Here is a 23,979-nt window from a genome sequence, read left to right as displayed (position 1 = left end):
AGCCCCCGAGCCTGGTGGTCACTCACTTTGTCAGGTCAATTCACTGCCTTGTGCAGTCACCCGGGAGAAGATGGTGATGGTTAGGGTACTGCTTCTCACTTGGCCTTTTCTGCTCCTTTGTGAAGTGCTGTATCATATAAAACATGCTCTGTTGCAAAACACTTTTTGACTGCAAGAGTATTCCTAGAAAACTTTTCTCTTTGCTAATGGTGCTGCACTTCCCTGCTAGTGTTTGCTTTGCTGATTATTTGGCCTTGGGAGGATAGTTACTTTGTTCTCAGCAGCTGGTGGCTTTCCTTTCTAGAGGAGATGGATTTGTTTTTTCCATCCCTGAATAATTTAGATACTACTGATAGCTTAAAAATACTATTTTGCAGAGTAACTAGGTACTTGTGTTGGACTGCAAATGGATACTCTCCTGTATCTCCATCTGCAAATTACAAAACTGCTACATGAAGTTTACTGTTACAAAGCTTTAGGGACTCCAATTTAGTTTGCATTTAATCAGTTTATTTTGTGGAGGAAAATTTATATCAGATTTGGCCGTCCTTTTAATAGTTATGTTTCGGAAATGAAATTGTGTCTGAATCTGGTTCCAAATGTGCCGTGACACTAGTGTTAAAAAAAAATAATAATCAAACCAAAACCCACCATTATTGCTTCTCTTAATTGTGAAATGGGCAGTCATTGTGTATAAAGAGATTTTGTTTTAATTTTAAAAGGTTTTGTCATCCTCAGCTGTAGTCCACTGTTGTTGCTTATGAGTGCAGCCCCAACCCAGGAAATGTCTCATAACTTGAAAAACAAAACATTTTCTGGCTGGTCTGTATTAGAGAAGACATTGAAGACATTTAGCCTGGAAACTTGAATTAAGATGGTGACATGTATCAATAGGATGCTCTAAGTTGAGGCAAATATGCAGAGTGGTACCCTTCTAGTCCCTGATCTGATGCACAGATAGAGGAGGCGTCTGTAAAGACGTAAAGCAAAGCATGTCCGACCTTCTCCTTGCTTGCTGGTGTCTTGCCTGAACGTTGCCATTGTGTTTTGGCTGTAGTGGAGCCTGCTGCATCTGCAGGGGGTCTGAAACCAGGACCTTCTGACACCAGGACCTGCTCTGGTTCTCCTTCCCAGGTTCCAGTGGTGTGTGGATGCTCCTCTCTGCTCCAGCTCCTGGTCTTCTGCTAGTTGCTCAGTTTGTAAGTGGAGGCATTCTTAGCATTCCTCCCAGTCTGCATCATAGCTACGCAACATCTAATTACACTTCTGCACAACAACTAGCCAGCAAATTAACATTATAATGGATCTTAAGGTTCTGTAATTACTCAAAAATGTCACTGGGCTGAAGGAGTGCTGGCAGCAGCCTTTCCTCCCAGGGCAGAGGTGTGCAGCCCTTCTTCTCCTGCCTTTGGAGTCTGCCTGCACGTGAAAAATTTGTTGTCCTGAGGCCTTACGGTCCTTAGCAGCACTTTGGTAATTACTTAGGATACAGGAGTGTCACCAAAGTTTAGGACCAGGCTCTCAAGCAGAGCTGATTATGTCGCTGACTGTCTTTGCTGAGCTGAATTCTCTCGGCCATTTTTAAACACAAGCAGCTGCTGCTTTCTTTTGTCCTATCCCAATTTTGATTTTTGTTCCTTCAAGCAGGATGTCTGCTGAAATCTCTGGAAGAGTTGCTGTTGGCTGTGTGGGGCTGCGACTTGCAGAAGTGGCTCAGCAGAGGGAGGGGAGCAGCAGCCTCACGCACTGTGTAGTCTCTCGAATTCTGCCCTAGCGCTTGCCTTTGGCAGGGCAGCAGCCCCCTTTCTGCTGTCCCCCAGCCCTGCTCTACAGCTTTGTCACTTGTCCTGGTGAAACCAGGGCTGTATTGTCACAGGAGAGTTCCCAGCTCCAAAAGGATGCCCTGCCGTTTGAGGGCAGGCTGCAGCAGCAGCACTGGCGGCTTTGCGTTGCTTCACTCTGGGCACTGAAATCAGGATTTTGGCCTTCCTGCGTAGGCAGCGCAGAGGAGTTACCTCCAGAGGTTGACCCAGAGTAGCTGCTTCTCCTGGTGTACCAAAAAATGAGCCCTTCAGCCCCTCGGGGGGGAATTTGGGGTAGGTAGCTAATGCTGGCTGATGGAAATCCTCTGCATCCCACGGTGCCTGCACGCATCGAGAGCATCCTATAGCTACACCGGGTATGTTCAACCCTTACTGGGCTTTCACTCCCTTGCCAGCTTCGTTTAGCCAGCGTTCGCTTTTGGGAAAAGAACTGCTGTGGATTGAGGTTGCTGCCTTTTTGTGGAAAAGGGGGAAGGAATGAAATAATAGTTAATACTTAATGCATATGAGCAGCGATGCTGCTGGGGTTGCCTAGCAGCCGGTTAGACAAGCAAGAGAGTAAAATGGGCTGTCTGAGGGATGGTGGTTGGAGCTGGTTTCTTGGTTTGCTAGTGGAATCTGACCCATGCAGTCCGCTTTTTTGGGAGGGGGAGGAGATGATGGAATTTACCACTAATGGATATTTTAGCTCCGTCGGATTGTCTCTATCCACTCCCCCACCCCCATCTGTTTTTCCTTTTCAATTTTTCGAGTGTAACTTGGAAAGCTTTAGCCAAAGGGAGGTGTTAAAGTTTTGTATGGTTTTTGGAGATGGAATGGGCAAAAAATCTCTCAAAAGAGACTTTTCCCTTCTATTTAGGACTGTATCTCTAGCAGTCTGGAGATCATTAGCATTTCACGGCCTCTTCAATATACTGCTCAGCACATGCAGTAAATGCTGTGTGGACTGGAAATAGCTCCTGCAGTCACACTTAACGCTTCTAACTTTGCTCTCATTCTCGCAAGAAGTGGATGTACATTTCATTTTTTGGAAAGCAAAAGTAGAAAGATACTTTGGAAAAACAAAAAAAGGGGTGGGGTGGGGTTGAGCTGCTATATGATTGCAAATAAACTGCTCCCTCCCCCATGGGGCCAGAAATTCCCCAAAGTATAAGGTTGGATTAAAACCCCCTAGGAGATAAAAATAAGGAAGGCTGACTGGTTTAACAGTGATTTTCTGAAATTGGGTTCTTCTTTTTTCCTTATTCAGTAAAAGTTGGAAAGCTGGAAAGCCTTTTTCATGTTGCACATAGCTCTGTGGGAGTAACAGGACTCCAGGAACTGAAACCCTAAAACCCTCCACTAGCATCTACTCTTGAGATGAGAGGTGTCAAGTCTCAATTCTCGTGTGTTTTCCTCATCCCAGCGGTAACTTTTTAGCACATGAAAGCAGAAATAAGGGCACTTAGCAGAAAGGAATGGAATGAGAAGAATCTTGGACTTAATTTGCTCATCTTAATAAGGAGTAAGAATAGTGGGTCTTTTAAGGCAGCTAGCCTTTTCTACACACTGAAATGAGTTGATGGGTCTTGGGTCAATGCCAGCAAAAATATCACTCTAGTAATTTTGGTGGAAGGAGCAAGGGGTCCAGGCTGTGAGTTTTGGCTTGCTTTGCAGGCTGGCGCTTGAACGAGACCAGAGTTATCGAGAGGTTGGTCACCTTCATATATGCTGCTTCTGCTGCCATGGCAGAGGTGTTCCTCTTACGGAATTATCTGTAGAAGTCCTTTACTTGCCAAATGTTGCAGTGTTAAAGCATCCTTTAAAGATATTTCACAAAGCTTGGAGACTTCAATGCTAAGCTGTACCCTAAGGCAATAGGTAGGCTGGGCAAGGATACTGTGCGGTAAAGGAGCTTGGTTCGAGTTTATATTTTTGTGCAAATGCTACTGGATCACCTCAAATAGCTGCAAATATGCATATTTTATCCCTTTGCTGGGGAGGTTCTTCAAGTTATGACATTTCTTAATTTTCAGTTGTCATTTTTAAGTTGCCAAGCGGTGCTGAACTCTTGGCTGCCTTGCATGAGTGTCTGCTCTCTGTTGAATGCCGCTCTGAACATCAGAAGAAAATCAGCTGCCTTCTGCAAAATGCTCCAGGGTCTACTGTTCTCATGCAAGAGGCATGTGAGCCCCCCTGAGAAGGAGATAAATGCAATCAAATACCAAAAGGCCAAGGAGGAGTTTGGGGGCTGAGGTCAGCAATAGTTTTGGAGGGGGGAGGAAAAAAAATCCTTCAACAAAGAACAGAATTTTTGAAAGACTTTATTTAGAAAGTGCCCAGTACTATGAGTTTTTATTTTTTGTCCAGTGGATGAGTGATTTCTGCTTTTCAAGACATCTACCTCAGAGAAGCAAATGCCTTGCTGTAGTTCGGTTGCAGTTCCCGGGAGGACTGTGAAACACCAGAGGAAAGCCAAAGGAAGCACTAAAAGCACCACAGCCTGGAAATCAGCAACTTCAGTGATAAGCTTTATTGTTAATTAATCACTATGCAGGTGAACTGATGTGATGCCAATGCCTAAGCTTAGGTTTAAATGTTGGAGGGACAAATTCTGCCCAGCTTCTGCTCCTATTGAATTGGGGACCGGTGACAGCAGCATGTGGCCTTAATGATGATTAGCAAGCACAGCAGAACTTTTATGTTTTAAATCATACCACCGTGCCCAGGACAATGATCTGTTGCACCAGCCCAACAAAAGCCTCTCTCTATTCTTTATTTCCACAGAGAGGAGGCTCTCCCTTAAAATCCTCTGAGTGTTTGTAAAGTTTCAATGTAAAAAATGCAAACCAGAGAATTTGAATTAGTTTCCAATGTTTGTGGAACTAGGAGAAAACATCCTTCTGGTGATTTCTCCTCTTCATCAAATCGGAGGACACTGAAAAACTACACACACCCTCTCCTGAAAGCTTATTTCCCAGTCAGACTACCTTTCTCCATGCTCGGAGATAACCACAAAGAAAAGTAAACCTCTTTTAAGTAAGCTAAATCCTGCTTTAAAGGGATCTAAATTCTGCTGGGAAACTTCTAGGAATCTACAGATAGATGAAAAAGAGGACGAAAAAGTTGAAAGAGTACTTGCGCAGGGGCTTGTGTTTTTGTGGGAGCTCTGGCTGTGTGATGCTGCAGCTCTGCTGATGCCGGTGCTGTGGGTGCTGTGCGTCCCTGGGCGGTGCTGTGCATCCCTGGGTGCAAGCTGGGCACACGGGGCTTTGCATAATGGCTCGTTGCTCCTGGGTTAACTCTTTAATAATATTTTTAAAAACAGGCAAAAAGGTTCCTTTCCTGGGCATCTGCTTTGAAGAATGCTGCCCAGCCTGTTAATCCGTTTATTCTGAAATAGCAATTAAATAAAATAAAACAAAACCAAAACAAAGCAGCACACCCCGCAGTCCTTACCCCCACCCCCACCCCCCCCTCACAGTTACTATAGCAAAGAAATTATTTGTCAGTCCTCCCGGGCTTCTGAAAATACCCGCTGACATATTTAGTGTGCGTTCGCGGCGGGCGGGAGCGGGGATGGGGATGTTTGGTTTGGGAAGCGCTCCCCGCGTTGCCTAGCAACGCACCCTGGACACGGGAGTGGACCGCGTCGCCCATGGCAACTGCTGTTGCTCCCCAAACAGCGTGGGCCGCATCCTGCCCGGCACCGCGTTTTGGCTGGGCTGGGGCTCCCGGGCTGTGCAGTGTGGGGTCCCCCCTGCCCCCCGCCCCCTCCCCCCCCCCAAAGCAGCCTCAGGCTGAGGGGTAAAAACAGCTCCCCCTGCCCCTTATTGGTGATGCAAAAGAGCTTAAATCTTTCCCGCTGGGCTTAGACTCTGAGAACAACCCTGACCTGTCAGCACGGCGCTGGAGGCTGAGCTTTTAAAACTGCAGCTTTGCCTTGCCCGCTTAGGGGATGGAGGAAATAACGTGGTTTCTGGGTGTCATCTGAACCCCTCTGCGGCCGGACTACAGACAGAAAGTTTTGTGGGCTGAGCCGTCTGTCGGAAAGCCACCAAAAGTACTGCCCACAGGAATTTATTACCTGGATAAAAGATACAACTCGGTTAATTCTAGTTTGGTAACAGTCAATTTTCTTTCTTTGGGAGAGTGAGAACTTGTAGAGCAGCGTACAGTTGTTGCAAGCCTTTCTCTCCTATTCATCTAGAATATGGTCTGTCCTGACCAAAAATACAGCAGTGCCTTTCCCCAAGTGCAGAATATTCAAATATATATTCCCAAACTGCGTTTCTAGGGCAGCCTTCTCATTTCTTTGCCTTTCCAGGAAGAATTGCACGTCTCTAGATAGTTTATGTCTATTTGGGGTCTTGTTTAGTCCCGGAGCCTGTGGTGCCAGTCACTAATAGCTGTATGAACCTTAAATTTCCACAGGGAAAAAACCCAGCGTCTCGTTCCCCGTCTTCACTGGTAGCAGTGCACTGGGTGCTGTGATGGAGAACAACCATGAGTTTGGTTGTGGGACCCCCCCACCATGCCAGCCTGTGGCTCTGATCAGCCACTTGCAAATGCACGTAGGCAAAACATTTTGGACTCGGGGCAGTTCTACTGCATGTGTAGAAGCAGAATCATCAATAAGCAGATCCCAGACTGTCATGGGGAAAGTTTGCAGGATGTTCTGGTGTGGCACCATCACATAAAGGGCAAGACTCCATTTTTTGTGGAAGATGAACCACCCAGACCTCTGTGGTGGCTCCTCCCCAGTATCACCAGTCCCTGCTCAGGGTGATGCTCGCCAGGAGTGGGCCGAGTTAGCGCAGCCTAGAGGAGCATCTCGTGTGCAGGCAGGAGGACGGTGGGGTCAGAGCTCATGCAAGTACTCGAGAGAGACAGAGAAACTTGCCCTTGGTGTTAGGAGAAAGCAAGCCAGCCCTCCTCCTCCTCCTCCTCCTCCTCCTCCAGCCCAGGCACTACCTGCCTTTCGGAGGGGAGAAGCGACCACTTGTTTCTCTCCTTGCTCCAACTCTCCTTTGGGGCTTCTCCAACTCACCGGTATAAACCCACAGCAACAGTAACACCCGTGACTGCTTGTTTATCCCCTCCTGCCCTGCTTCAGTCCACCCCATGGTGGAATCTCTCCCAGAGACCACGGGAGCACTGTCTCAGCTGGTGCTGTAAAATCTGAGACAAAGCTGTCTGTTCTCCACAGGGCCACAGTTTATGTTTGTGGCTTGTTCTACTTAACAAAGTTAAGCATCGCAATGCTTGTGGATGGTGCTATATCAATAAATAACAATGTACTGGGCTGTGTTGGCAGCGGTTCCGTCTGTATGTGCTGTTCACTGGATAGGCATGATGGAGACAGCTGCTGCTGCTGCCCCACATCGAAATGAAAAGCTGCAGCACATCTCCGACTTCACACTTAAATTGTGCAAAGGCTGGCTAGCCTTAAGGCCAGGGAAAGGATTGTCTAGCCTAAACAAGTAAAAAGTGAGTGCTGATGAGTGTACCAGTTTCAATTAAGCTGATCTCTTGGAATTAATTTAAAATATGCGACATATTCCATAGTTTTCTGCAATGGGACAAGCTATAAAAGCAGGTCTTGGAAAAACGCAGTTGAGTACCCAGGTTTGCAGTTCTGTGTTCCAAAAGGAGCCCAGCTCCGTCGGGGGAGGGCTGGCTGTACCCAGGTACCGGGGATCTTCCTGGGAGCGTGCAGAACCAGAGCTACAGACCACAGGGGTCAAGTAACCAGATGTTGTGGTTTGATTGATGACTGAAACTTTGAGATTGGTCCTAGAGTAGGAACCTTTGAAATGCTCTTGTGCCAGATTTTTGCTTGATGCACTGTACTGACTCGCAGCCCTGGGAAAACCCTGCAGTGCACATACTAAAAATATGGGGAAATTATTAATTTGAGCCCAGAACTTGTGCTTGCTTTCATCAGATAGCATCAATGTGTGTGTTGCAGCCAGTATCTGAAGGGCCTGGACATGGCGTACAGTGTAGCGTGTAACTTTTAATTCCTCTTCGCAGACCTGAAAGCTTTCTTGCTGCTCCGCAGATCCCCATACATTGTTTCATGGGCAGCATTATTTGCCATCATTGTAGCAAAGCTTTTCTGAAGTGAAGTTTTTAGCTAGTTAATAGGAAGGAGACAGGGAGTTTCAAGTGCTTGTTAGCAGGGTCGTACTAGGCTAAAAATTCTGGAAGCTGTTGGGACTTTTTCCGAAGAGCAAACAGCCGGGATTCGTGCAGGTATGTCTGTTGAGAGGCTGAGGGTGAAATGCAGTGCGGCTGTAAATCGGTTGCATTTCTGAGCACCAGAAGGGATGCATTCGGTTCCAAGGAATCCAGTCCTGGTTTTTGACACTTGGAAAGTGTCTGTATTATTAACCTAGGAAGAAAACAGGGCAGGTTTTTGTACGGGAGGGATATTCACAACGTTTCTTTGCCCTTGTTCAGGTCTGAGACCCGTGCACGTGGGGTTTGGCCACAGACAGCTGCCAGCAGCGTACAGCACGAGGGCTTCAGCTATTCGGTCTCAGCTGGCTCTTAAGGAAACTCCTGGTTATCCAGCCAGCACAGATACATGCCTTGCTCTCTTCTGCCTCTCTGAAAGTTATTTTAAAGAAACAGCAAAGATTAGTGAACTGCTGTTACACAACAGTTACGTGCGTGTGTGTATATATATATATTACTTGACTTCGTGAAATCTAATTAAAGACTGAGTGTATATTTGTATTGCAGTATATTATTAACTTCCTAATAAAAACCATTTCCAAATTTGTATTTTTCCATGAGGACCAGGTTTCTGAAAAAAGAAAAAAAAAAAGCCACCACCCAGCTATACTGCCTGCTGCCCTTGAAGCTTGTGTTTTGGGTTTATCTGTGTTTCCAGGTAACTGGATCTCTTAGACAAGCAGCATTTGCTTCTGTTTTAAATTAATTTAACCTAATCAGTGGAAGGGTCTGGTGCCTTCTCTGTTTATAACATTTTGAAGCGATGTAATGAGCAGCCTCTCCAGAATCAGCCTGTTACCGAGTCCCTTGTCGTGTTTGCTTCCCCCTTCCATCCCCTCCACTTAGCACCGCTTATGAAAAGGCTAAAGGTTGTGACACGGGGTTCAGGACACGCTTTAGTGCCAGCTCGGTGAGCCTGGCAGAGCTCGCTCCCAGCTGCAGTTGGTGATGGTCCCAGCCTCTCCCCATCCTCTGCTGGCCGGGGATGCTGGTGGAGGAGGGTTGGGAAGGGCGAGCGCTGCCGCAGCCCTTGGCACACAGGGGTACAGGAGGGCTTGGTGCTGCTGGCGAGGGTGCCAGCACCATCCCTCAGCTTCCTGGGCTCTGTGGGGGTCTCAGCATCGCGTGGCCGCAGGCGTTACGGACTGGCCTCAGTGCGGGATGAGGGGCTTTGGTGTGGATGTCCAGGTTTTGATGCACCAAGGCTCTGTCCAGTCTTGACCTGCTCCGGTGTTTCCTGGCTCTCTCTGGAAGTCAGGACAGCAGGCTCTTCTTCCAGCACTTTTAGAGCAGTTAAAACCCCAGGGGATAGTGCAGCTTCCCCAAGTCAGGCTAATATCACTGTGACCAGTTGTACAACTTTTTGGACAAGGTTTGAGAGCATCCCCTCTATGGTCTGAAGGAAAAGATAACTGCTAAATAGGGATGCTGGCAGAGCAGGTTTGCTTTGGCTCAGCCATCCAAAAGGGAAGAATTTATTTTGCTTTCATGCATGGGTGAGCTGGAATCGTGTTTTTCCAAAGAGGGTGCAAAGCTGGGGGTGTACTTGGCCCTTGGTCTCGCTTCAGAGCCTTGTGCTGCAAGTGCCGGCTCCTGTGCTCCTCAGGCTTCTGAGTCTTTTGGGCAACGGAAAAAAAAAATAGTATTTTCCTGATTGTAATTTCAAGACAATGCTTGTTTTTTCTTGGAGATACCGTGCTTTGGAGACACGCACAGCGGGGATAAAGGATGCATGTGGAGGCAGGAGGCAAGCTGGGTCGGAGACAAGTATTTGCCTCAGTTCTGCTCTAAGGCAGTATAATTCACTCGGTTGCATTTTCATTCACATCAAATAAAGAAGTTTCTTCTTCCAAAGAAAGAAACACTTCCTTTCTATGCTCTGGTTAAAACACAGCTAATGCCTTTTCAGGGCAAATTGTTAAACAGAGACTAAGCCAAAAATGTTGAATGAAACGGAAAATATTTGGGAAGTTTTTCTTTACTAAAATAAATGTGGCATAGAGCGTCGTGGATGAAGTTGATGGGTAGTGTGCATCTGCTAGAAAAGAGAGCTAGAATCTGCTATTCCCTGCATTCCTTTTATTATTTTCAGTCACTTTTGAGAGTGTTGAGGGTTCTTGGTAGTGAATCTATTAAATGCAAAAGCCCTAGTTCCTTTTTCTATGGTCAGGGGAGAAAATACCATTTAGAGCCCATATAGAATGTGATGGTTCAATAGCATTTTTATTTCTTCTGAATTCAGTTATTGCTGTTCTGGTTTTCCTATTTATCTAAGCTCCAAGCCAACTAAACCTGAATAAAAGTTCCAGAAACCAAATAACTATTTTTAAATATAAGCCTTCCTTTCAAAGTATGCAAAAAATGCAGAAAACCAAACAAAAGGGAAAAAAAAGCAAAAACCTGGGTTTGAATTTTGATCATAGCATGTCAATGTTATGGATGAGAGAGAATTATTTTTTTTAAATTAAACTGCAATCTTCCCATTATTTTCCATAAGATAACAGATATCAGGAGATTTGTATAAAAAATTCATAGCTGTATCATGGATTTGCATATGGAAATGTGACTGTATGTGATTCCCTGGTTATTTTCCCCCCCGGTTAGCCTGAGATCTATTGAACAGAAAGAAAACTTGGAGCACAAACTGTGCCCAGCTGAGCACCCTGGCTGTCGGGTATACTAAATCTCGTTAACTCATGATAATATTAAAGATGTACAAAGGTTACCTACGGCATTAATTTCGGGTAAAGTTTTCTATAAAATGCCTTTAGCAATCGCATCCAGCTCTGGAGGTTTCCTGCAGTTCTGGTGCATCCACCCTATATACCTTGATGACCCCATGACCATACATATTCTAGCTTCAGATTTATCGTCAGTTTGTGTTATGGGATGTTTCTGACAATGCATGCAGGCAATTAAAAATCCAGGATACCTCATTTTAGCTGGAGAGCTAATGCAGTTGGCATTTGCTTCCTGTTTGAAGAACACACGGCGTCAGAAATAAAAAGGCAAGGGTAATTATAGCAGGTTCACCTGGAAAAATAAACTTTTCCCACCTTTATATCTTAATTTGAAACCTTTATATCTTAATTTGAAATGAAAGCCATGAAGCACATCCTTCAGTGATCCACAATCTGATTTAGTCTTGGGTTTTGTACTTCAAGGCAGTCATTTTCCTGGCGGATTTTTATGCCCGACGTTTAAAACCCCTTTGAGAAGAAGTTGTTAAGCCCATTTACAAACTGCAGATGGAGAGGCAGTGGAATTACTTACCAAGTAGGGGTAATAACACCCACCAAGGTTTACTGGGAAGCTTAAATATAAGTACCTGTGAGAAACTTTGTCCCAGAGGTAGAATAATTGACTGTTTTTAAAAACAACAACAAAACCCTCATCCAAGGTATTTTTCTTTCCCTCAGTTATGTACCGGTACTATATTCTATTTCAAAAGTTCTACCAGAAAAGAAGGATGAAATAAAGGAATTGAAAAAGTTTAATGGATGACCAAGTAAGCTTTGAAAAGCAAATTAAATAAAAAAATGATATGTTTTGTCTTCAAGTGAGCAAGTGGTTCACTGAAACAGTAGCAATTTTAGTATTTTGAAAGCAACACTGGTATGATTATATGGTTATTCTGGATTAAAAAAAAGCATTCGCTGGTTTCTCTTCTAGGGTAACTAATATGTTTTACATTTTCACCTTCAGAAAACAAAGATATGTAAATACAAGACCTAAATACCACATGAGAGCCAAGGCTGTGCCACTTCCACCCCTGATTTATGTAAGGCTGCTCTTAAAAAATTAAAATAAGGTGGTGGTAGTGAGGGGGGAAAGTTATATTTGACTTCAAATGGTGAAGTGAATATACTTCTAGTGAAGTTCTTCTGGTATAAAACCACCAGGTAGGTTGGTTGCAATTACTGCAGAAGCGACCCAGGGCCTGAGGAAGGCAGGGGCTGAAATCCTCTTTTATTTGAAGTCTTGGAGCCGCCTGGGATCGCTGCTGGTGCTGCTGGTCCTGCGGAGCGAGGACCAGAGCACCGAAGAGAAATAAACCAAATATTTCCCCGGGGCAGACTCCCTGCTCTGGCTCTGATCAGCAGTAGTTATTAGACGCCTGAGAGCTCCGCATTTAGCTCCGAACCGGTTTTGTTTTGAGTGTTAGGGAGCTGATCGTTTATATTAAAACATTCTGTGGAAAAATACTTGCAGTTCCTCCTCGCATCCTGGATGGCAGAGCTCGTGGGCTGCAGCACGGACGGAGCACCCAGGACGGGCACCCTTCCCGCTGCTGGGGGGCTCTTGCATCAGCCCCTCTCCTTCCCCACACTCTTTTTGAGAGTTTGGGAATGTTGCAGAGGATGCTGCTGTTTTCCCCTCTGGGCGCTCGCAGGTACCTTGCAGGAGGAAGCTATATGGTGTTTGTTCTGCTGCCCCCTCCTTTTTTCCCCCTCTCCTCTCGCTGCAAATTTGTATGTGGAAAATATTTTTGAATGCCTCTCTTATCTCTGTTTTCCCAGCATTTTGGAGATGCTTTAGGCAGGAGAGATTAACAAAGGCAAGGCTATTTACATGAAGGCAAGTGGCTTGTGAATGAAAGGGTGACAGCTGGAGTTTTTATCAACCCCTGTAATATTACTACTTGTCTTTCTCAAATGCATTCAGACTTTGACAGCCCTCTGAGACCAGTGCTGAAAAAATCCCTCACCTAGGGGAGCGTTGTGGCTTTTTTAGGAGTGGGAAAATTGAAGCACGGGGAAAGGGAAGCATCCTGTTGAAGGTCACGGAGCAAAGCTGGTGGCAGAACCAGAAATAGCACCCAGAAGTTACTAGTTTTTTCTGTATTTCCTTTCCTGTCACTGCTGTTTGCTTGGATACCGAGATAGCTGTGTGTAAACAGAAGGTTTCCAGAGGCACCAGCCTTGTTATCGGCCTGATTCACTCAGTGATGATGCAATCTGGAATCCAGATTTCTGCAACGCCTTCCACGGTGGTGACGCCGCACGTGATGTCACCGGCTGTCTTGTGCAACCAGAATTTTAAACTTGCCTCTGCCTGAACCGCTGCCGATGGCTGGATAAGCCCCTTCTCACTGCATTTTTATTCCTTAAGCATGGTCAGGTCCTGCCTGCTCATTCCCCTGGCATTACAACTGCCTTGCCTTCTTGCTCTCCTTAACCTGGTAAGGAGCCCTGGAGCTGAAATTGTCCTGTGGCTGCTGATCCTCTCTGTGCCCCACCAGCGGCTTTGTTGACTAATTAGCTAATGAATTTGTGCAAACTCCCTGGTACTAGGGCGGCTGCCAAGCTGTCAGGCTTTCACCGGCTGTCAGGAGCCACGAGACACTTTGATGGCTTCTGTCAGTCACTCCTGCTGCCAGAGCGCTGTGGTTGTCCCCCCGCCAGGCGCGGGGAGCTGGCATGGCTGGCACGAGCCTCTCGTCCTTAGACCAGATCTCGGGAGGAGGCACCAAATCATAGATCTTTGTGGAACAGGCTTTTGACCGCCGGAGTCTCTGTTAGGGTGATCAAGAACACTGCACAACTTTCGCCCCTGTGGGAGGTGAAAAATGAGATGGAAGGAGAGCAGCGAGTCCTTTCCTGGGCATTTGCTTTAGGGATGCGGCAGAACTGCCAGAGAGCCGTGCCGGTGCTCCAGCTGCCAGCATTCCGTACGGAGCTACCGGGATGCTCGGCACACACGGCTCCCAAGAAGAGGAAAGAGCAAGGCTTTGGGTGCCATGTTCCCTCTCCTCCTTGAAAGCCAATGCTTCATCCATCCCCTGGCGCCCTGGCTCGGCTGCTGGCTCACTCGGTACCTGTGCTCCGGGACATCGGCAGAGCCCTGAAACACCTGGCAGTGGTTTCTCAGAGTGTAGGAATTCTGTTACCAGCTTTTCATCAGTGCGAATTAATGTTAGCAGATGGCACGCACATATCTGCCTCTCCAGTTCTCAGGAAGCACAGGATGGCTTTAATGGGAAATGAATTATTCTTTATCCAGGATGTTTCACCAATAAACAAAATAATAAGGGGTCTTGTACATGTGCCTTGGCGGTCCAGTACTTCTGTGTCTGTCTACCTTGTCTGGAAGTACCAGCTGCACAGTTCCTCGGAGTCTTTGTGTCTGGCTTGGTTGTCATCATTAACAGAGCCTGCGTTTTGTAACAAATCCGAAAATAATGTTGATGATTTATTTTGGCAGCAGACAATTCATCTTCCACCCTGCCTGCTTCTCTCTGGTCTCTTTCGGTCACTGAGGGAAACCAGAAGACAAAATTTATCAGCAGAGATGAGTAGGTGGCAATTTTGAGATGGCATCTCTTCTGGCTGTCCTTTTCTGATTATAACCGCACTTGGAAAGAGACCTTTCTGTAGACCTGAAATGCCAAGAGCTGAACCTGCCAGAACCGTTCTCAAATAGGTCATTAAAATATATTTGGCAATTTACCCACCTTTCTTCTCTAACCACACCATGCTATATTTTTCCACTCGCAAAACCCTAGGAAGCTGTGAACTGGAGGTCTGGGCACAAATGTCAGACAATAAAACACTCTTGCAAAAGTCAGGAGAATATCTGTGCTAAAAGTGACGTCTCTCTTTTGCCTGAGCATCTTCATGTGAGCTTTGTAAACCTGCCTCCTCTGCTGACAGTGCTGGCCAAGTGTTTAGTCGCAAGTAATTTTGGGCAGGGACGGATGGCAGGCTCTTTCATTAATTTACTGTGAAAACTGTTATTTTTCATGATACCCCAGCGCTGTTGCAACTGGTGTCTTCTCGTGGAGAGGTTTTGGCTAAAACCCACGCAGAGGCAGTGATGGGGAGAAGCAGGTGCACCTCTATATAGTGGAGCTGCAGGGAAGGGGGTTGTGCATGTGCGACGGGCAGGTCGGAGGGCTACAAAGGGACATGGGTGGCAATAAATAAACAGCGACTAAATTTCTTTGCCTTGGCTCTGGCTTGTTAAATTCATCTGGTAGCTGTGTTTGGAGCAGCGACTATGTGGGTTCTGTGGCTACACTTTCCTGGATGCGAGAAAGATGATGTGAAAATTACTTGCAAGCTGTGGGGTTTCAGGGAAGTCGGGAGAGTGATTGTTGTAATTTGCTAATGGGTAACATGGGAATATGGGGTCAGCACTGACTGGGAAAAAATCTTAAAAACTTGTTTTGTGAAGAAGCTAAATATTTGGGGTTTTTTTGGTGGCTGAAGGAGAATAACTAGGTAACTTGTAACTTCACCTCCCCCTTGCCTTTCTTTTTACCACAAAGAGCTGTCAAATGAGCAGGATGCAGTGTCCCTCCATTTCTCCTTTCCTTTTGCCTCTTAACTTGCACAGAGTTGAGGAAAAAGTTTAAATATTGGATGGGGAAGAGAAATAAGACACGAGATTTCATGCCATGATTTGGAGGCTGCGTTTGCACTCGGCAGCAAGGCTGAGAAAGGAGAAACAGCACTGCTCAAACCTGGATGTTTCTGAACCTTTTGTTTTTGAAGTGACAGCAGAAACCCTCCTAGAGAAAGTTTTTTGAAGAGGAACTTTCACAAGAAACTGAGAAAAAAAGGCTCTCCCACCCTTCCACATTACATCAAAACCCCCAAAATGACATTGCTGTCAGGAAGCACCGTCACAGCAGCCCTGGGTGTCTCTGGGGCACGGGGTGCTGGAGCAGTGCCATGGGGGAGCGAGGAGTCCCAGGGGATGGAGAGCCTGTGTGCAGGGCAGGCGCTCAGCCCTGCTCTCCTGCCATCTCCCCATCCCCAGGACATTCCCACATCACCCTTGGGAGTGCTTCCCAAGGCGGCTGAGCAGCGCTGGGTGAGTGCTGGGACAGCGGGACCTGGGTGACTTGAAGATGCTGAGGGCACAGCTCCCGCAGGGCTGCACCGTGGAGCAGGACCGGTGGGCGATGACGCGTGTCTGGTTGGGGACCCTAGTGGCATCTGGGGCAAGGGCACGGATGGGAGGGCGGGCATGTTTCTTTGTGGGGGTGGTTCAGGGTTTTTTAAATGATGGTGAATCACTGTTCTTCTGCTGTTCATGTTTGATTATCAGTTGTGATTATAAACCCTAATTGACTGCACTGCTTTCCAAATGAAAGCATTAGCCAAGTTCCAGGCATGTACTTAAACCTGATTAAAATTCTTTTTTGCAGTAGTTAAACATGATAAGGCAGAGGGGGAGAAAAAATTATTTTAAAAATATGCTCTTACAGATCCTCCAGATCTGAAGTGATCCTCACTATGACACAATAATTTTCCAACACTACTTTTCAGTTATATTTAGAAGTGCATTTTCTGTTCCTTCCCTCTCCTTTCTGTGGAACAATTGTGCAACTTTCTTTTTTCTTAATATAATACTGTATTAAAATTAGCTCCAAGACTAAAAAGAGTCCTCTGTGTAGGAAGGTGGCTATCTTCCTTCCTAGCACTTCCCCTTGATCTTCCACTGGGATTTTGTTCCTTCTAGATGCGGGTTCCTTGGGCGCTTGCTGCGGTGTGTGCTGTGTGTCCCCTGGCTGATCTCCCCTCTGCTCTCCTCTCCCCAGCAGTGAGCATGCAGAGTTCAGAGGGTGGATCAGACTCAGCAGCATCTGTGGCACTTCACAGCTCTGCATCAGCCCAAGCTCCAGTTGTGCAGCCAGTGCCAGCGTCGCAGCAGGTAACGTATGCACAGCTGGGAATGCCGTTTCCATGGAGAAGAGACCTGTTTTACTGGCAGATGTATTTTAATCCCAGGTTTTTGTATGCGGGAGAGGATTTTGCTCAGCTTGTTGAGGTAGTGGGTTGAACCTGTTGCTGCACTTTGTGTTGATAAAGGCCATAGATATTTCAGTGTTAGCCCGATGAATATGGAAGCTTTAAAACATGGGATTTAGATTTTAACTTGGCTACCCAAGGAAGTCACTTTGTGCTGGTTTGGTGTTTGCTTCAGTATATAATATCCTGTTGTCATTATTTGATGTGTCAACAAAAGCAGGAGAAAATGTAACAGTCCTTAAAGGTGTCTCTGCAAATAAGGCACCAAGCTCAACAGAGAAGGGAGGGGGGGGGAGAGGGTGGAGGAGCCACATGCTGGTCTCTTCCTTTGGTAGGTGGATCCCGACTTTTTAAATCGAGGAGGGGAGATTCACGATTCACATACATGGATATGAGCCAGTTGGGAGGTCTCTGGATAGGGGAGAAATGATAGCTTCAGCTGATGAATGAAAACTACCTACTGCAAAATGGGAAGGGTTAAGTGAAACTTGTTCCTTTTTATGCCTTTTGGGGAACTATCAAAAGAAGTTTCTGTTGCAGGAAGCTGGAAGGATAAGAGGATGGGTGGGTACAACTTAGCTACACCCTTCTCTAACTCCCAAGTGAGCAGAAGTAGCTGCCATTGGATGCTGACGGAAAGGAACAATTAAAAATTGTGAATTGGTAGGAGCATTTGATTCACCAGGAGACGTGGACATTCACATTTGTGACTGGGTGCGTGGCTGGCCAGCTCGCTGTCATCTCTCAACTTTCCCATCTTCCATTTCTCTGGGTGACATTTCTTGTTGGTATTGTAATGATGTGGATACCGCTGGTCGATAGTGTCAAGTCGCTTAGGGATCATCAGTCGTTAACGTGAGTTTGGCTGTGACGACGTGTTGAAGTTTAGAAAACCCATTGGGTTTGGATTATGAAATTACCCATACAGCCTTTGCTGGTGCTGTCATCATGACACGGAGTATCAAGTGGAACTCCAAGGATTAAGGAAGACCCAGAGGATCGTGGAAAGTTGCTGAAGAGGAGGAACATCCAGAGCCTTCCCTTCTCACCATCGGGACAAAGAATGAGCTACTGGCAGCATGACTGGTGTGAGGCTGAAGCCTTCGGCATCGTTGATCACTGGTCTACCTTTCAGTGTGAGCGAAGGCTGTATGAACAGGATGGCCTCATCTTACAGGTTGGGGATGATTCATTTTCTTTTGTTGGAAAGTAGTAGGAGCAACCGGGCAGGCAGTGACAAATGACACAGGTAGCTGAGCTGGGCAGCTGTGCCAAAGGAGGAGACATGTTCTTTGGGAAAAGCAATGATGGAACATGGGTAAGAAGTGGGAGAAAGGAAAGGGTCTTGCTGAGAATTTGATGCAGGTGGCATTGCCAAGGCCTGACTTGAACAAGGGCTCATGTTGTTCCCATGGTGCACTGGTTACAGCCTCCTGGGGACAAAGTGATGGCTGGCACCCGTGTGCGTGTCCTCACCGCTAGCTCAGCTGCAGGGTCTCCAACGTGTCTAGACTTGCTGAAGGTCAGCCTGGGGACTGGTGATGCAGAAATCTGGGCAATTACCATATTCCTGTAATTCTGCTAGAACAGAATTTCTGGCTGGTTACAAAGGACATATTGGGAGAGTGTCAGAGGACTAAAAATCAGAAATATATACATATAAGGTAGCTAGTAATTGTCAGGGTCTCTTCTAGATTCATATGGGGTTGTTTTTCAGCTTTTTGCCCTGTTGGCTCAACTGCTGGGTATTTTTAAAGCCCCAAGCCACCGAGGATGACAGTCACCTTGGAGAAGGTCCTCATCGGTTTAAAAGGCCATACTGATATTTGGCTCTGTTCCCACGGGCCTCGCTGAATCATTTCTTTCCATCCACCCCAACACAACCCCATGCTTGTTTTGCTGGATCTGCAAGGTGCTGAGCACTCTACGAGATGTGTGGCCAACCTCAAACCGAATGGCGAGCGTAACACAGAGCCAGGGGAACGATGGAAACGATGGTGCAGAGGACAGAGTGAGCACTGCAAGGCAACACGACGTGTTTCTGTGCCCTTGGTTGCACTGAAGGGAGGTCAGAACCATCTGAGCTTTGGGTGCTGGTAGAAACCGTAAGGGCTGTGTGGCAGCCTGGAGGGTGCGATTTCTTGTTGCAGGTTGCAGAACGTGGTTTGGTACGGAGAAGAGACTTTGCAGCCGTAGGAGGAAAATGTGAATGTGTGAGGAGTGATTCTTGTTTAGCTGTGACTGAACTGCAGGTTGAGTGCCTCCCATCCATCAGCTGTTAGCTGTTATTTCCTCAGGTGGAGACTTAAAGATGATCCATGTCAGAAATCGTGGATCCAGCTTCTCCCAAGTTGGGGGTGCTGAGTTCAGGCTGGTGTCTGATGCAGGTTACACTGGAAGGTTGGGGACCACAGGGATGCTAGGTCAGGGGAACAATGGCCGCTAGAGTAGCGGGCAGGCTTTCCACGAAAGTTTGACAGAGGATACTTCACTCACCTGTATTGCAGACCAAAAGTAAGTGTGTGCTACTGTATCTTCTTCTTTCAGAGGGTTTTGGTCCAAGCAGCAGGCTCCGCTCCCAAAGGAGCGCAGATGCAGCAAATCTCTGTTCCCAGAGTTCAGCAGGTTCCGCAACAGGTAATATCTCCAGGGTGGGACACCACGCAGGGACCCCCATGTCGACAGGACCTCATGTCCCACACGACATTTGAAACTGTGCCAGATAGCTGCTTAGATAAATCCATGCTCTTAATTTTGTGTGTGGTTAGAGAACTGGAGATCACCGTGAGAGCAGCTTTCCCCATCTCTCTCTTCCTTTCTTAGACCGATGGCAAAAGAAACTCTCAAGATATTTAAAGTTTAGAAAGAACCTTTACTGTAGCAGTTTCTTCCATACATTTGAAGATTCGATGGATCCTTTTAATTGCCATTTAAAAGCAGTCCTCCTCTGTAAAGATTTTCTTAGAGGCAAAGTGTTTGGGAGTTTAATTATACAAACAAATGTACTGCCTGTGTGTGGCTTCATAGAAAGGTTAGGTGACAGAGCCATGCAAGTGTTTTTATTTATCTGAACTTTGCCTTTTGCAGTCCTTGTTTCCTAAGAAACCAGGCATGTGTGGTGCTGCTTCATGTGGACAGTGAGTCTGACTCTTGACTTTTTCCTCTAGCAATTTTTAATTTGGTTGCTCAGTTTCAGGAAAAAAAACCCAAACCAAAACCAAAAAAAAAACTTGACAGAGGGCAACTACGTCCCTCCCAGACCGATGAAGAAGGGGGCTGGGGTGCAGATGGTCACTGCTCACCTCCTCTCTGAAGGAAAGGCTGCAGCATGATCTCACCCTTATTAGTCAGCAGAGAACCAGCCCCGAGACGTGTGTGCAGAGGAAACCCAGCTCCATTGTTTCCACTGCTCATGGAGCAACTGCTTATTTATTTATTTTAATTTGACCTTTTAAAATAAATATGTCCTTTGGGATTCCTAAGCATATGGGATTTTTGTTTTCTTTTTATTTTTCTTTTTAAAAGAAAGTCTAAATGTCAAGGTAAGGTTGAAAGCCGTTTAAGGGTGTAATATGTGATTTCTCCTGCTGTTCCTAGGCAATCTGTAACTTGAGTTGATGATGCTCGTTTCAGGTGCAAGCGGTGCAGCACGTGTATCCATCCCAGGTCCAGTATGTGGAAGGAGGAGAAGCTGTTTATACCAATGGAACCATGTAAGAGTCTTGTTGGCTGCAGCAGAGCCCCGTTCCCCCCAGCCAGGCTGAGCCCATCGCTCCTCCCAGCCCCTTCCAGCCCAGCGCTGCTGCGGGCTCTGCCTGCCCTTAAAGGGAGGAAGAGGAGGAACAACTGTCCCACATGGTGCGTTGTGTGTAGGAGAGTAGTTCCTGCAAGACTCCAGCCTTGGAGGTGGTGGTGCCCTCGTGGAGGGACTGTTCTCCAGGGAATCCTGCTACATGAAGGGGTCGGGTGTTCCCCTCTGCCCAGCCCGTTGAGTGGTGAGGTGCAGGGGCTTTAGGAGCCCAGAGCACAACTGCTAGAGGAAGAAGGGGCTTTTGGAAGGTTTCTTCTTCCTCCTGTCTGCTGTGCCCCTGCTTTGGCCCTGATGTCTTTGCTGCCCTCCGGGGTGCTCTCAGCCTTCTGCTCTGAGGTTGCTTGCAGTGACTGCAGAGCAGCTGCTGGGCTCCGTGCTGCACGGTGGCTGTGGCCCTTCGCTCAGGGCTGTCTCACACTGTCAGGACTGACTTCTATAGCCCAGGGTTCAATTTCAGTGGAGCAAATCTCACCAAGAGTGGTGCTGAGTTGTTTTCCAAAGGTGGTCCAGAATCGTTGTCCACGAGATTCTATCTGCAAGCTTCTCTCCACCTCCTGACCTTATCGTTCCTTTGACAGACGAGCCGCCTACTCCTACAACCCCGACGCTCAGATTTACACCCCCAGCAGCGCAGCATCCTATTTCGAACCGCAGGGAGGTGGAGCTCAGGTGACTACAGCGGCATCCTCTCCTACAGCCATTCCCTCTCACAACATGGTGGGCATCACCATGGACATTGGGGGAAGTTCGATCCTCTCCGGCTCGGGAGCCTGTCTCATTCATGGGGGGATGGAAAACACTAGACATTCTCTGTCACATACTTCACGCTCCTCACCAGCAACGGTATGTAGCCCTGCAGATGTTGCAGCTCGGGGGCCAGGAATTATTCCAAGGGAACTGAAAAGCCTTCAGAAAATAAAATTTCCTGCCTTTATCGCTGTGTATATGTCTGTATAACATGCCATGCAAACGCAAGGGAGAGAATAGACACTGGTGTACTACAGATACTTTTCAACGGGAGTTTGGAATGTGTCTCTTGCTGGTGGGCAGAGGCTTGTCAGGCTTTCTGAGTGGATCACTGAAATTATGCAGCATGGAGATAAGAGAAAATTCTTGAGGTTTTTAGGGTTTTTTTTCACCCAAGCAAAACGTTTCGGCTTTTCAATTCAAAAGAATTGTCTGTATTTACACTAATAAGTGTAACGTCTGAACATGGGTCTTGCCTTACCAAAAATAAAGTAATATATATTTTAAATTATGAAGAGACATGAAAAATCCTTTATTAACACCGTGAATAATTGGCACATTAGGTATGTCAAGCTGGTCATGCCAAATGCACAGTGATCGAGAAGTCTTTGTATTTATCTCCTACACCATTGTGTATTCTATCCATGCCATATGCTACAGAAAATGGATTTTAGGGATAACACTGATCAAACATAAATGTTTTAAAGCTCTTAACTTTTTTAAAACATGTTCCTCCACCTGTCAGTTGAGGTTCCAGCTTGCTAGAGCACAGCTGTACAGCTGTGTGGGACTTGGGAAGGGGGGGGGGGAGGAGGCGCTACAACTATTAACACAAAACAGCTTTTCTGCAGCTAGTAGCTACCAGGGCTTTTATCTGAGAATCTACCAGCCCGTAGTAGCAGCTGCTGCCAGGAGTGAGTTGCAGCTCATTTTCTGGGACACTGCGCACCTTCCTCTCCAGACTGACTTGTGTGTGTTTATGTATTTGTATGTAAACATAATTACGGGTGTAGGTGTAATTCAGTGTATGTGGCCAGATTGTAAAAATGTGAACAGCACCAACCAGGGAGAAAAACAGGAGCTGTTCACTACTGAGTACTCAGGAAAATCTGGCCAGTTAGGTTGTGCTTTTTTTCCCCCATTGAGTTTTAGAATATCAACTTCATGTTTTTTGAATCTCTGTGCCTTGAAAAGTTGCCTTTTGATCCTGGAGTAAATGTGCTCTGCCTTAGGTGGGAGTAGGGGAAAAATCCTTAGCTTTGGGTAGAAGAGAGAATGACAGATGTATCTGGATTACCTGGAGTCTCTTTCTTGTGTGACAATTGTGTGCGCATGTTTTAACTGTTCGTATTTAAAATCTAGCATTGGACTATCTTCTGATTTTTGCTCAGGCTTGATATTTTGAAGGAGGTAAATGCTGATCTGGTCACCTGCGTGGGATTGCATCTTGTATAGCTGCACAATACTACTCTTGGGTTTTGGTGGTTTGGTTTTTTGTTGTTGTTGTTAGTTGGGGTTTGGGTTTTTTGAATCTCCGTGCTGACGGGCACAATGTAAAAAGCCTGAGTAGAACATGTGTCAATAGAAGTGTCCCATGAACAGTTAGTTTGTAGCTGTCTGTCACATGAGAGAAAGCTGTTCAGCAAAAAAAGAATATAGGAAGTGATCTTTATGAAAATGCATCTGAAATAAATATACTCTGTTGTATGTAGGAATGAACTTTTGGAAGGTATTGCAGCATAAAATGTCTGTGGCTGTTGTGGAGGGGCTCAAGAGGATGAAATAGCTTGTGGAAGACAGTGTAGGGATGTGTCTGTGTGTGGCTTTCAGTTCTTTCAGCAGGATAGAGCAGAGCCATGATAACTGCTTTGAATTTCGCATAATAATGGGTGGACAGATAGTGGAAGGCTTCAGGAGAGCAATGACTAAATGAAATCAATGGGTAGGAACACTGGTTTTCCTTGCAATGTCTTGCTTAAAAGAGAATAGGAAAGGCTGGTGTTAAAGGGGCTGGAGAGGCTGTCGTCCTGGCTAAATGTGTTTGAGGCAGGATTAAGAACTTTGTGGAGAGAAAGAAAAATACAGCTCCTCCAGAAGCAGCCAAGGAAGCTGTGGTGTTTGCATGGATGTCAGTGGCCAGCAGTGCAAGGGCATTTAGAGACACCCGTCTGCCACGTCTGCTCAAATAATGATGCTCCGCTCCATCGAATGGGCTGAAACAGCACGTGAAGCAGTCCCATCCAATGTCTAGGCCAATGGAGCACTATTAATCTTTATTTAATTATAGGCTTGGTATAGCTTAAATTAGGCTATACCAAGAGAGGAAATCCTTGAGACCTCCCGTAAGTGGGTCCTGAGAGCTCCTCACCTTTGTGCGGGGCTGCTGAAAAGCCTTTAGTCTCTCCCCTGTAATATTTTCCTCTGCAGATGCAAGTTGCCCATTTGTATGGGGTGCCTACCAAAATGCCCAAAAGCCAGGCGGGGTTTCTGTGCTTGCTCAAGAGGTGTTGCTCAAGCGGGCACTCTTGCTCCTTGAACAGAGGAAGGAACTGGTGTCTCCCTCCAACGCTGACTCATTTCCTGAAGGCTGCACCAGCAATCGGGCGTTGGTTCCTCG

The 23,979-nt window shown here is 46.5% G+C and overlaps 1 protein-coding gene across 8 annotated transcripts in view; it reads left to right on the top strand.

The window, feature by feature from the left end:
* RFX2 (regulatory factor X2) overlaps positions 1-23,979 on the top strand; it is a 60,495-nt gene that overhangs the window by 13,168 nt on the left and 23,348 nt on the right. For 2 of the 8 annotated variants that reach the window (XM_040592139.1, XM_040592143.1), the window contains exons 2-5: positions 16,594-16,706; positions 19,352-19,441; positions 20,438-20,517; positions 21,194-21,458. In XM_040592139.1, coding sequence (XP_040448073.1) covers positions 16,602-16,706; positions 19,352-19,441; positions 20,438-20,517; positions 21,194-21,458 — 540 coding nt within the window. In that variant the 5' untranslated portion in view covers positions 16,594-16,601. Of the gene's footprint in view, positions 1-15,636; positions 15,864-16,593; positions 16,707-17,227; positions 17,982-19,351; positions 19,442-20,437; positions 20,518-21,193; positions 21,459-23,979 lie in introns of those variants that run through there. The other 6 variants (XM_040592142.1, XM_040592137.1, XM_040592141.1 and 3 more) reach the window with 5 other exon arrangements.

The sequence above is a fragment of the Falco naumanni genome, chromosome 4 (assembly GCF_017639655.2).
Source record: "Falco naumanni isolate bFalNau1 chromosome 4, bFalNau1.pat, whole genome shotgun sequence".
Classification (NCBI taxonomy): Eukaryota; Metazoa; Chordata; class Aves; order Falconiformes; family Falconidae; genus Falco; species Falco naumanni.
This window is presented reverse-complemented; position numbering and strand designations above follow the sequence as displayed.